This window comes from Neomonachus schauinslandi, chromosome 11, assembly GCF_002201575.2.
Source record: "Neomonachus schauinslandi chromosome 11, ASM220157v2, whole genome shotgun sequence".
NCBI lineage: Eukaryota > Metazoa > Chordata > Mammalia > Carnivora > Phocidae > Neomonachus > Neomonachus schauinslandi.
The window spans coordinates 92,095,717-92,108,594 of record NC_058413.1 but is presented as its reverse complement, the minus strand read 5'-3'; the positions used below and the strand labels follow the sequence as shown (position 1 = coordinate 92,108,594).

At 51.7% G+C, this 12,878-nt stretch overlaps 1 protein-coding gene across 1 annotated transcript in view; it reads left to right on the top strand.

Moving 5' to 3' along the window:
- Window positions 1-5,322: 5,322 nt before the first annotated feature.
- GRAMD1B (GRAM domain containing 1B) overlaps window positions 5,323-12,878 on the top strand; it is a 166,446-nt gene continuing 158,890 nt past the window's right edge. Inside the window, exon 1 of the mRNA XM_021696275.2 lies at window positions 5,323-5,693. Within this exon, the coding sequence (XP_021551950.2) occupies window positions 5,323-5,693 (371 nt within the window). The remainder of the gene's footprint in view (window positions 5,694-12,878) is intronic.

The window sequence follows — 12,878 nt, the reverse complement described above, 5'->3', positions numbered from 1 at the left end:
GAGATGATGTCTATCTGTGCCTTGGTATCCTGGTGTCAAGAACACAGGGCAGCAAAATGTCATTGTGCAAAATATTCTTCCTTGACTCCTAAGCCTTTTGATGAGCAATTAAACCAGGGAGGCTTATCTGGGGACAGTCCTTCTCCTGAGGTGACGTCATTGTTCAACCCGGCTCCTGCCAAAGGCTAGCGGAAGCGCTCTGTGCATTCCCCATGGCTGAGAGGCCTCGCCAGCACTCTGCCCTAGGGAACTGAAACTCCATACAAGTCTCATGACATTTTCTTCCTTTCCTCAAAAGGAGATGCTGGACATGGTGGCTGGCCAACTGTGGTTTTATTTAGATTGAGTTCAGCCAGCATGCTCTGCCCTCCCCTGACCACACAGATCCCGTGCGGTCTCCTCTGACTTCTTCAGTAGCTCCCACCTTCACAGGGGAAATGAGGTAGGGATTAGTAAAAGGAACAGAACTGAGATACCAAGAGGGGTGGAAGCCTGTTCTTTCCAGTCCTTTCTCTTGCTCCCATCTCCCCATTCCCGGCTCCTTGTCCCATCATCACCCTAGTGATTACTCCCTGATTTCCTATTTCACCACGTAAGATATTAAAGCTGTTTGTAGGTTTCAGGGAGGTGTTTAGTATCCAGTTCAAAATGCCTGGCGCCAGGGACGCCTGGGTGGCTCAGTCGGTTAAGCGTCTGCCTTCGGCTCAGGTCATGATCCCAGGGTCCTGGGATCGAGTCCCGCATCGGGCTCCCTGCTCCGCGGGGACCCTGCTTCTCCCTCTGCCTCTGTCTCTCTCTCTGTCTCTCATGAATAAATAAAAAAAATAAAATCTTTAAAAAAAAAAAAAAAAAAATGCCTGGCGCCAGACATGCATCAGTTCAAATGGACTTTGTTTTATGCTTTTTTAAAAAGAGAGGGAATCTGGGGCCTCACAGACCCCTGGTGATGGGGTGGGGACTGGGCCTTTAAGACATCATCTCTTTCCTGCTACCGTCTCTCACTGAGATCCAGTTACCTTTAAAGACGTTCAGAGAAAGCCATTCTATCCATCCTTGGTCATACATTCCAGTCCCTAACTGGATTTAGCCTCAACAGATGATTATCATCCAACCTGAATCCCCCACACGGAGCCCTACACTCACTTCCTCTTTTGCTCAGCAACAGAAGGAGAGCTAGAGAGGAAGGTCTGCCATCCTTCACTTTGTATTGGAAGATCGGTAATAACTGCGCCGCAGTATCCTTCACATTTCTGTCAGATTTACAGCTTCTCTGGTAGTAATAAAGTCCACTCCCTGTAGGCCTGCTGCCTGCTTTTTTCCCTTGTGCGTGGGCGAGCCCTTGGGTGCGCTTGTTCTCATGTGCGGGAGACAGACTCCACGTCCCAAGCTTGAGGGCGAGGACATTCTGGCTTTTGGCAGGAGTGTTGCCACCGAGTTGCCTGTCCAGTCCTGCCTCGGCTCTTGCGAGGTGCCTGTCCTTGGCATCCCTGGGGCAGGTGGGATGGGAGGGGTCCGTGGGGGCCTGCCCCTTGTACCTCACACTCACTTGGATGTGCACCCAGGAGAAATCTAACTTCACAGCTAGTATTTTTCACTTAGGCTCCCTCCTGAAGTTTAGGCTGCAAACCGGACTATAGTTAGTGGGTCTGCAGAAGTAATAGGTGTTGGGTGTCTTGTGTCTGCAGGAAAAGGGAGCCTGAACAGCTGAGCATAAACAACAGTCGCTTGGTAATATGAGCTCCTTTCATTTAAAAGTCCGAGGCCGAGGCCGGGCTGCAGGTGGGGGAAGGGAGGCCAAGTTGTTCTGGCCTGCCACCTGTCTGGGAGGCCAGAGGCCAGGGCACCTTCCCAGAGAACCGCAGAGTCTGCTGGGAGCCAAATGCAGGACAGAGCGGGGGAGGGGGAGGCGGGGACTGAGATTCTGAAGTCCCCAGTGGAAACCCTGGTCCTGACCCCTTGCCACCAGATGCTTTGGGAAATTGTTTTTAAGATTTTGTGCTTCCCTTTCCCCACTTGTAAAATGACTGACGGGATCGAGTAGCTGCATATAGCTTCAGGACATTCCCAGCTGAAGCGAGGGCTGGTAGAATTCAGGTGCCACAAGGGACCTGCGGCTTTCCAGAGCTGATACATCTGGTGAGATTCCTGTGGCCTCTAAAGGGCTTCAGAAGACCTGGGTTCAAGTTCTGACTTTGCCTTTGACTATTTTTGTTTGTTTGTTTGTTTTTATCTATGACCTTGGATAAAGTTCTACCTCACTCCTAGGTCGCTGGGAAGATAAAATATCATGTATGAAAGTCCTTTACAAAAGTGTAAAGGTTACTATACAACAAAAACACACAGGATACTGAAGAGAATCTAAGGGAGGAGAAACTTGGTTCTATCCTCAACATGCTTGTTGTCTTAATAGTAAGGATGGCTCGTCGTCGAAGGGGCTTTCCTTTCTCAAAGCAGTTCCCCCTTTATCATCTCACTCGATGGTGCCATGGTAAATAAAACTCAAACAGAAACAGCTGTGGGGGGACGGGAAGATGTGTTTTGAACAGGCTTTTAGTGGGTAACGGCGTGAAGGAAAGAAGGGAGAAGGGTCTGCCCGTGGAAGGACAGTGTTGGGGGCCTTGGACAGCAAGGACAGTGTTGGGAGCCTTGAGGTCCTCTGGGTATCTGCTTCTCAGCCAAGTGAAACCATTTCAGATTTAGTTTGGAGGAGGTTTTCCCTCAGGCCAGGTGAAATGTAAAAGATCATTCTGAACTACTGCGGTGCCCAAGGCCTAAATGAAATCTAGGATTTTTGATTTTAGGTCCAGAATCCTATTGTGGGTGGGAAAAGCAGCTGCAGTGTGTGGGAAGAGGGAGCTTGGTGACTTGAATTCCTTTTAAGAGGCATCCACTGAAATTCAGAGTGTTGGTGATAAACTTCAAAGGGCCTGCTCCCCTTGTGGATCTCCCCCTCCCCCCATTACCCATCAAGTCGGTTAGCCCTGTGTTGTGGATCCTCACATCTTTGTTTGCTTCTTTGCTTTGTTTTGTTTGGCTTCTTACTTCAGCAGACCCCTCAACAGGCAGGCAATGGGAAGTTATCGGATCCCCTGCAAAGCCCTTGTCCTTGGAGGAAGTCCAAGGCAGTGAGCATCCTTGGAGGAAGTCCAAGGCAGTGAGCAACTCTGGCGCTTTGGCTTAACTCGGTATCCTGAAGTTTGGAGTTGCCTGTCCAGCGCCCTCAGCATTCCCGGGTCCTTGCCAGGCCTGACACCTGAAGGGGTTTCTCCTTTCTATGTCATGTCCGGGAGTTAAAATAGAGTGATACCAAACCACCTTTGAGTGAGCCAGTGGCCGGATGTGGAGAGTCAGAAATAAGACCAGCTGATGATCCGGGGAGTCATTTACAGGTGGGCCTGGCCTTGGCTTTTTGGCCACAGTATCTCTGTCCCAGCACAAAACTGACTTCTCTCAGTTTCCTGGCTTCTTGGACATTGATACCTTGAGCTCCCCTCCATGGGTAATTCCAGGGCATGATGAACCCATGGCCAGTTGTCATGCTTGAGGTCCTGCTGACCTGCAGGGATGGATTTTCTTGCTGTGAGTTCTTGCAAGTCTTTGGGACCGTGATTTTTCCTCAGCTTTGGGACACTAATGAAATGTTCCTGTGCCCATCACCCTGCTAGGGAAGCTGGGGTATCAGCTCTTAACTGGAAATTGGACTCCTAGAGAGGGGCAGAGAACGGGTGAGTCAACTTGTGGATTTAACGGTGCATTCTTTTGTGCTCCTCCTGGTCTGTTTGAAAGCTGCTGTCTCTACTTTGTAGAAGCAAATAGTGGAGAGGTGTATGTGCTGGGCCGGAAGGGAGGAGAAAGGACCGTATAGCTCTGCTCTAGAAGCTGGGCTGGCTTATGCTCAGTCGCAATGGAGAATGCCTCAATAGTGAATCAGTTCTCGGGCCAGGCTCTTAGGGCTGTAGGTCCTTGGGTCTAGGGAGGGAGTGGGTCAGCATACCTTCAGACACTGCTGGGGCTGATTCACTTTCTAGGTTCCATGACCTGGGCACATACTAGATTTTTGTGACCCAGTCCATACCCATTGCAGGTTGAAGCAGAATTGAATCATCCCCCAGGAACATAACTCCCAGGAAGTCTTTGCTGGATGCTTTGCCTTCTGGATGCTCACCCTCCAGTAACTTCATTTTGTGCTTGGGATGGGGCTATGGTATTGACGGGGTCGCTCAAGATGGAGAGGGATCATCAGTCCCTTTTCCTTACTGGTCCTGTGTGTCCTATGTCTCTCAGATCCTATTGTCTGTCCTTCCTTGGTATGTCATGTCTGCTGTCCTCAGCTTATTCCACAGGAGAACTGTTGTCACTTCTCAACCTGTCATTTTGGAAGCAGCCTCCAGGAACTTTGCTGTCGCCCTCTGACTATGCCCAGCCTTCCTGTGCCCCTACCCGCACTCCCAAATAATTCGAAGAAAGCGCTTTTCTGAGAAGACATTCTGCGGAAAAGCCCCCTAGTTTTCCCCCAACCCTGTCTTGGGTGGCCTTGGGGAGTGAGGACTGAATTCCTGATTCCTCCTTTCACCCCCCCTTCCCCCAAAGAAAAAGCTGGGCGTGAGACTAATGAGAGCTGCCTGGCCAATCGTTGCTTTGAGAAAGTCTGGTTTGTGATCCTGTTTCATTAGGCTGATTGGAGCAGCCTTTACTCGGAGGTAGAGTCCCTCCTCCCCGAGGGATTTCGCGTACAGTTACTCTGGCTGTCGCTGCCTGTGCATGCCCTTTCTGGCCAGAAATGACCTCCCCTCCCCTCCCTCTTAGCTCTCCCCTCCTCCTTTTTTGTTTTTATCCAGTGTCTCGCTTCCTCTCTCTTTCTCTCTCCCCCCATCTTCCCTCCCGCTCTCCGCCTCCCTGCAGCGCCACGCCGGCTCCCCAGCCCGGTCGGCCGATCGCGAGCCGCTGAGAGTTTGCCGAGCCGCCCCCTGGGGCCCCGCGCCGCCGAGTCCCGCTAAGGCGAAGACGCAAGCAGGCCGGGGAGAGCGCGGAAGAAAAACAAGCGGGCGCGCCGCGGGAGCCCCAGGAGGGCGGCCGGGCGGCGGCGGGCGGCGGGCGGGGCGGACCGGCGCCGACGGCCGGGGGGAGCGCGCACCGGAAAGTTCGGGCCCGGCGGCCTCGCGCGCCCCCGCCTCGCGGCGCTCCGGGAGAGGAACTTGTCCTCCGCGCCGCTCGAGCGGCAAGCGTTTCCCAACGAGAGCGGGCCGAGCGCGCCGCGGCCAGGGGTGGGGAGCGAGGCGGTTGGCGGAGGGCGCCGAGGGAGCGCGGCCGCCACGGGCCCCCATGCCGGCGGCCAACATGCTGGAGAACCTGCAGCCGCCCGCCCTGCAGGTGCCCGAGCCCCAGGGCGCGCCCGAGGGCCCGCTCTGGTCCAGCTCGTCGACCCCCACGCTCCGACGCCGGCGCTTCAAGATGCGCCGCATGAAGAACGTGCAGGAGCAGAGCCTGGAGGCCGGGCTGACCCGGGACCTGCCCGGCGTCCTGGCCCCGGGCAAGGAGTTCCTGCAGCTGCCGTCCATCGAGATCACGCCTTCCAGCGACGAGGACACGCCGTGGTCCAACTGCTCCACACCCAGCGCTTCTCCGCGCCGAAAGCGCTTCCTCCTCCGCAAGTGGCTCAGGGTGAGGGAGCGGAAGGAGTGCAGTGAAAGCAGGTACGTCCCTGCGCAGCCCCCCTGCCGGCTTCCCTTTCCCCTCTCCTGCCCTCCCCGGGGGCGTCCTGGACGAGACTTCGGGAAGGAAAGCGGGGGGGAGGAGGGGGCCCTCGCCAGAGTGGGCTTCGGGCACCTCTGCGCCCCGCTCGAGGGCCGGGGGTACTTCGGCTTCCACGCGTGTCGCCCTCTTCCCCAAGCCGGGGCCGGGGGGCCTGCGACTTTCTCCTGTGTCACACACCTGCGTAGGGCTTCCCGCCGCATTCCATCTCATTCCATCCTCATAGCAAAATGCATAATAAAACCATGGCAGCTAATATCTGTTGAGTCCTTATCATGTGCAGGTCATTAACAGTGAGCACGACGTATCGCGAAAACTCTTGAGTTAGGTACTGCTGTTATTTCCACTTAAGGCATGGAGGTAACAGAAGGTGAGAGAGGTTAAGGGGCGCCTCCACTTAGGCTCATATTGCTGAATTCCATTTCAATTTTTATGTTATTTTGGCCACACCAGCTTGCTTTTCCTAGCCCACATGTGTAGAGGACGTGCTGGAGTTTGCATGTTGAGTACTCGATTCACATTTCCTACTACAAGAGTCTTCAGACGTCTAGAGCTGCTCTGCCCCACTCTGGTTTGTGCCGGCTACTTTTTTGCCCGGGTTAGTGTGGCATCTGAGTAATGGGAGAAGTTCACTTTGTCCTATCGCTCAGTGTAGAAAACCATAGGGCAGCTCCATAGAGCCTTGGCTAGGAGGTGTGTTGGAGCCAAGCCCACCGCCTGGTTGGCGGGGAGAGGGATCCTCACTGACTCTTTGATACCATGGACTCTGCTCATTTACTTTTAGACGCTAGGGTCCTGTCTCTTAACAGGTTTGTTGCCTGGTGTAAGACAGCTGAAGTATTGGCCAGGACTCCTCCTCCCAGGCTGTTCAGTTTCATTCACTTCAGTTCAACAAGTATTTATTGAATGTTCTCCTGAACTCAGTCTGGTACCAGCTAATGTTGATGGGGTCCTGGGCAGAGAGGAGGAAGGGCTGGGTAGAAAAGGGGATGCCAACTTTGAGAAGGAGAGTGGGCGGAGACTTGTACAAGCAATTAAGACATGTAAGTTTCACTCCTATGGAGGAGGTGGAACCATGGGAAGACAAAGATTTCTGGAAGGGAGAGGCTCAAACTGTGACAAATACAGACGGGTGGTAGAAAACAGCAGGAAAAGTATGAGGTCAGGGGCATGAGATCAAGAAAGGGGAACAATATGGACAAAGGCAAAAGAAGCAGGGTGGTGGCACCAGGCTAGCTCACTTGGAAGAGCCTGCCGCTCTTGATCTCTTCGGGGTCATGGGTTCGAGCATTACTAAAAAATAAATAAATAAATAGATAATAATAATAATAAAAAACTTGAGAAGAAGAAAGAAGTAGGGAGAACCTTGTGTCTTTGAGGGGACACTGAAGAATCAGTGGGGTTATGCTAAGCTTTCCAGGATCTCTTTTCTGTGGACCGGAAATGGTTATCCTTAAAGAGCTTTTTGTGGACCTGAGGATAACAATTCTTTCTGTCTGGTACCTCATCCTGCTGCCTTTTCCACAGAGTAGAGGGAAGAGGGGCAAGCTTGGTGGGGACTAATGTTCTTCTTCTTCCTCCTCCTCCTTTTTTTTAAAGTAATCTCTATGCCCAATGTGGGGCTTGAAGTCACAACCCCACTCTACCACCTGAGCCAGCCAGGAGCTAATCTTGAATGAAAATAGTTCATCACAGTTTGTCAGCTTTCCCCTCGAATGTGAGAGACCCTAATAGAGACCCTCCCCTCAAATGTGAGAGACCCTAATAGAGACCCCATTTTGGTTTTGGGATTTGCCATGCATGTGGAGGACAAAATATGGGGGAAAGAGTCTTGCATTGGGTGAGGATGGAGGTGGATTTGGTTGGAATTAAGGAAGCCTTTCTTGGTTTTGAGAGTTGTCTAAAGGTGCCGTGGAATCTTCAGTATTCTTAAAATCAGGCAGGATTTTCACCTTGTAGGTGTAGATGAAGGCAGGTCTTTTAAATGATGGCTTGCTGGATTAGAAGAATATACGTGTATGTGTAGAATAAAGGCAGACTGAATTCAAACCTAAATTGGTCTGACTCAGATCTCTACTCTTAACCACTGTTACACTGTCTCCTGTTGGAATCTCTGGATCTTGGCAAAGACAAAACCCCATCATGTGTAGGTCTTAGAAATGGAAGGCTCCTTGGAGAGAAAAGAAGCAATCAGGTGAGTAGAAGCTTGTGGATGCCCAGCAAGCTACCCTGAGAAAGAGTTGGCTTTTGAGGACAGTAGAGCAAAAAGAATATTGGACTTGAAGCCAGGAGATTTCGGTTTATTATTATTATTTTTTTAATTTTTAAAGATTTTATCTAAGAGAGAGAGAGTGAGAGAGCATGAGTGGGGAAGAGGGTCTGGGAGAGAGAGAAGCAGGCTCCCCACTGAGCAGGGACCCCCCCCCCCGATGCGGGGGCTCCATCCCAGGACCCTGGGATCATGACTGGAGCCGGAGGCAGACTCTTAACCGACTGAGCCACCCAGGCGCCCCCAGGAGATTTCAGTTTAAATTTCAGTTCTGTCATTTAGTAGGTGTGGGACCTTGGATACCCCACTTCGTTCACCTCTCTGTGTGTCTCACCTTCTCCATCCGTGGAGGTGGAAATGTGTCTCAGGAGTAATACTCGTGAAAATGTTTCCTACACATGAAAGTGCTGTGTCAGGGTGAAGGATTATTGTCAGTATTCTGTGAGTATCTTGCGTGGAGTGGATGTACGCTTGAGAGTATGAGCTTACACACTCAAGTGTCCTGGAGCAGCACCTGGGACTCCTCGCACCTGATGGGATTGGAAAATTGCTCTGCTCTGGCCTGGTTTAGCCAGGGGGGATTAGCACACCAGGCCCTGCGTGATATCCATCCTCTTCACATTGCCCCTCTGGAATCTACCTCTCCACAGGCAAGAAAAGCACCTTTCAGGCTGCAGTGGAGTCTGATGTAGTAGAAGGCAAGGGGCTGTGGATTTTAGCTGCACAAGTTAAACACAGAAAGAGGATCGGGAGATCCCTTTTTTCCCATCCTTTAACCCTAGGAAGAAAGAAGCGGAGAAAGGGTCAAGTCAGTGTGGTTTGGGGAACAAGGACCTTCGGGTTCAGTAGTGAAATAATCCACACCCAGTTTTGTCTGGTTCATCTTCGTATCCTCACTGTCTAGCACTGTACTTGGCCTTTTATTGTGATCAGTACGTGTTTGTTGGGGCACCTGGGTGGCTCAGTCGTTAAGCATCTGCCTTCGGCTCAGGTCATGATCTCAGGGTCCTGGGATCAAACCCCGCATCGGGCTCCCTGCTCAGCAGGAGGCCTGCTTCTCCCTCTCCCACTCCCTCTGCTTGTGTTCCCTCTCTCGCTGTGTGTCTCTCTGTCAAATAAATAAATAAAATCTTTTAAAAAAATAGTGTTTTGTTGGTGAATAAATTAAAAATGAGTGGAAGAATGATTCTTTTTTTTCTCTACTGTTGGGAATGAAATTATCTTTATTCATAAGTCAGGGAGAATTTCCTGGAGGAGATGAGTTGAAAGCTGAGGTTTTTTTTCCCCGTGACAGCTTTATTGAGATATAATTTACGTACCATACCATTCACTCATTTTTAAAGTATACAGTTCAGTGGTTTTTAGTATGTTCCCAAATATGCACAAACTTCATCACAGTCAATTTTAGAGCATTGTCATGACCCCAAAAGGAAACCCGTACCCTTTATGTATCACCCTCAGTGCTCCTATTCCTCTCCCCGGCCCTAGGCAGCCACACATCTACTTTAGAGGGCAGAGGGTTTTGTGGTTGTTGTTATGTTTTGTCTTGAAGATTTATGTGTTCATTTGAGAGAGAGAGAGAGTATGGGGTGGGGGGTAGAGGGAGAGGGAGACAGAGAATCCCAAGTAGACTCCCCACTGAGCATGGAGCCCAAAGCAGGGCTCGATCCCAGGACCCTGAGACCGTGACCTGACCTGAAATCAAGAGTCGGCCACTCAACCCACTGAGCCACCCAGGTGCCCTGAGAGCAGAGTTTTGAATAGAGACCAGATGCTTGTTGGTGAAAGCAGTTTGGGGGTGTTGGCTTGAAGATGGGAATGGATGACCAAGAGTGGCCTCAATGAGGGATGTGGAAAATAGGGTGGTGAACTCATGGGCTGACCGACTTGATTTATGCTGAAGAGTTGGAATTTCAGTTTATCAGTCAGTCAACAAAGATGCATTGAGATCCCACAGACAGTGTGCTCCGTATACAAAGAGGATTCAGCCCATTGGGGAGCCGCTATAGGTTCTAGAATCTGGGAGAGATGTGCAGAGTGGTATTTGAGGCAGCTAATTCTTGCTGCTCTGTGTGAACTGGGTGGTGAGTTAGGGGCCCGAGCCTCGCACTGTTCTTCCAGCCCTCTGACTGGGAATTGTTAGCAACCATTTAACATAAGATGGCACTTTTTTTTTTTTTTTTTTTTTTGCTGGCCGTGTTGCCCTCTGAGCCTCCCCCCAAAAATGGTAGAGTGAAGTTGATGGGGCAAGCTTTTGGAATTAGTACCTGCATGTCTCCCTAAATTCCTTGGCCATAACTGGTTGTGGTGATTGTTCAAAACTCTCTGACCTTTCTGGATTCTGGTGAAAAGTCGGAAATTGGACGGAACCCTCGTCTGGCAGGATGGCATACTGTCCTCATTCCCAGGAGGGAGAGGGGAAAGCTGACAAGGGCCCAGTGAGCAGGTGTGGATGACTACCTGTAGGCTGTCTTTCCAGAGGACACAGCAGTACATCTCTGCTTCTTTGCCCCCCGGGGCGCCCCCCCCCCAGTATTGTCATTATTTGGGCTACCATGGCCCCTTGGCTGTTCTGTCCCCTCTTCTTCTGTAACATCCTCAGGCTGCTTAGAGTCCTTTCAACTTGGAGCCTCAAGGTTTCCTCTCTGCAACACTCATCTGACCTCAGGCGGCGCCTCTCACTGATTCTGCCCAGCCTGGCAGGCCAGGCTCTCCATCTGGTGGTGCCAGCCTCGCTGGTGTGTGGGTTGGCAGGTAATGGTATCATTGGTGTATTTATCTTGATTCTTCAGCCTTTCCTCTGACCTTCGGAGAGAGTCTTGCTTCTGGTTTCAGCTCCATTTCCAGGGGAGCAGGGTGAGTTGTGCATCTAGACACTCTACCCATCACCTCTGTGCATACCCTGCGGTGTATGAGAGGCACCGGGAGTGTGGGGGGAGATAAATGGCGTTCTTTTTTTTTTTTTTAAAGATTTTATTAGAGAGAGAACACAAGCAGGGGGAGGGGCAGAGGGAGAGGGAGAAGCAGACTCCCCACGAGCAGGGAGCCCGATGCAGGGCTCGATCCCAGGACCCTGAGATCATGACCTGAGCCAAAGGGAGACGCTTAACGACTAAGCCCCCCACGTGCCTGAGAACTGTCATTCTTTCTTAACACAAAACAACAAAAACAAATGCAGAGGAGACCTGTGATCTGTCAGCAGATTAAGTAAGTAACAGGTGCTGGATTAGGTGAAACTAGTGAGAGCCTCTACCCGACCTATAAATTCTCGAGGCCGGGGACTGCGTGTTACTTGGTGCCAAGTTTTGGCAGAGTGCCTTCAATACACAATCCCATTTAATCCTCACAAGAAACTCCCCAGGTGGGTGTTAACGGCTGAGAAGGCTGAAGTTCGGAGATTAACTCGCTCCTGGTCAAACAGAAGCAAGGGTGAGATTTGAACCGTTCCAGAGCCTGAGCTCTCTGCAGGACACTGTACCATCTCTCCAGGGCCTGGAAATCGTTGGCTCTTGCATGTTTGAGAAAGCATACATGTGGAGGGGAAGGGTGTGAGAGAAGGTAGGAATGAGGTCAGCAGGATGGGAAGGGCTCCCGGGAGAAAGCTGTAGGGCGTGTGGGCGAGCACTGCTGCGTGGGGGGCCCCTGCTGACCCGCCTGGGAAAACTGCTCGGCTAGCGTTTGGCTGGAGATGTGGTTTCCAAATTCTAACCGTTTGTGGAAACTGAGGAGGTCGAGGTGGAGGCCCATGGACTGATTCACACTGGCCAGGCTCCTCTGTGGGAGTTGGTTATTTTAAGAGTTTCCATGGTGGTTACGCACTCAGGGGGCGCCAGTTACGCATCAGGCAGGAGCCACGGATGATCCTGGGGCAGATTAGCAAGTGATGATTCTGCCCGGTGAGGTTTCTCACGAGTCCTCTCCATCCACCAGTTGCTAGGCTGGTCACTGATAATTGCTTCTAGGGTAACGCTATTTTCCATTAAGGCGTCTGAATGGCTAAGCTGCCAGTGGGGAATTTCCTGACCTCCGTGCGCGAGCCACTGGGCCCTGGAGCAAGTGTTTAGACACCCAACCAAGCTGGCCTGAGAGCCCAGGGCGGTTGCTGGGTTGCGGTGTGTACAGGAGCTTTCTGTAGCCCGAGGGCTTTTTCTGGAGCTTTTGCCCTCTTGGGTTCTTGCCTCCGTAGCCCGCATTGGTGTGGTGATGTGCCAAGGGGCTGTTGTGTCTGGTATGAAGGAAGATACAGCTTTTACACATCTCGTGGGGGTGGGGGTTGGGGGGGGTCTGTCAGCTCTTGTTCTGTGATTTCGGCGCCTGAGGCATCTTCCTGCTCGTAGAGCAGATGGCAAAGCTTCCATACAGGATGCAAAACTGAAAATCAAACGTGGGCAGGACGGAGATGGTTCGAGCTGCAACAAAGAGATGTCAGGCAGTGGCTGGCTCCACCCCCCCTCACCGCCCCGCCCCCTGCCGCTGTAAGCAGCCACGTGCCACCTTCTAAAAATAGTCCTGGTGTCAAATACTCTCCTCTGTTTTCCAGACGCTATGTGTCTGGATTTTCAATTTCGATAATACTGTTCAGAATCATCAGCGAGACGTGGCCGTGGCTCAGCTAAGATCAGTGGTGGAGGAGGGGAGGGATAAGGAAATCCGCTGCCCCTCCACTGGAGCCCCCTATACATTGTTTTTTGGTCCGATGGTATGAAGTCCTTTGTTCTGCATCCTTCGTACACACTCCGTGTTGAGATTCTGGTTGTTCAACCCCGATTTGTCGATGAGATAAGGAAACAAGGCGATAGGCGCGTCGCGGTGGCAGATCTGGGTTATGGCCGGTAACCCTGGCCTCCGACCTCAAGTC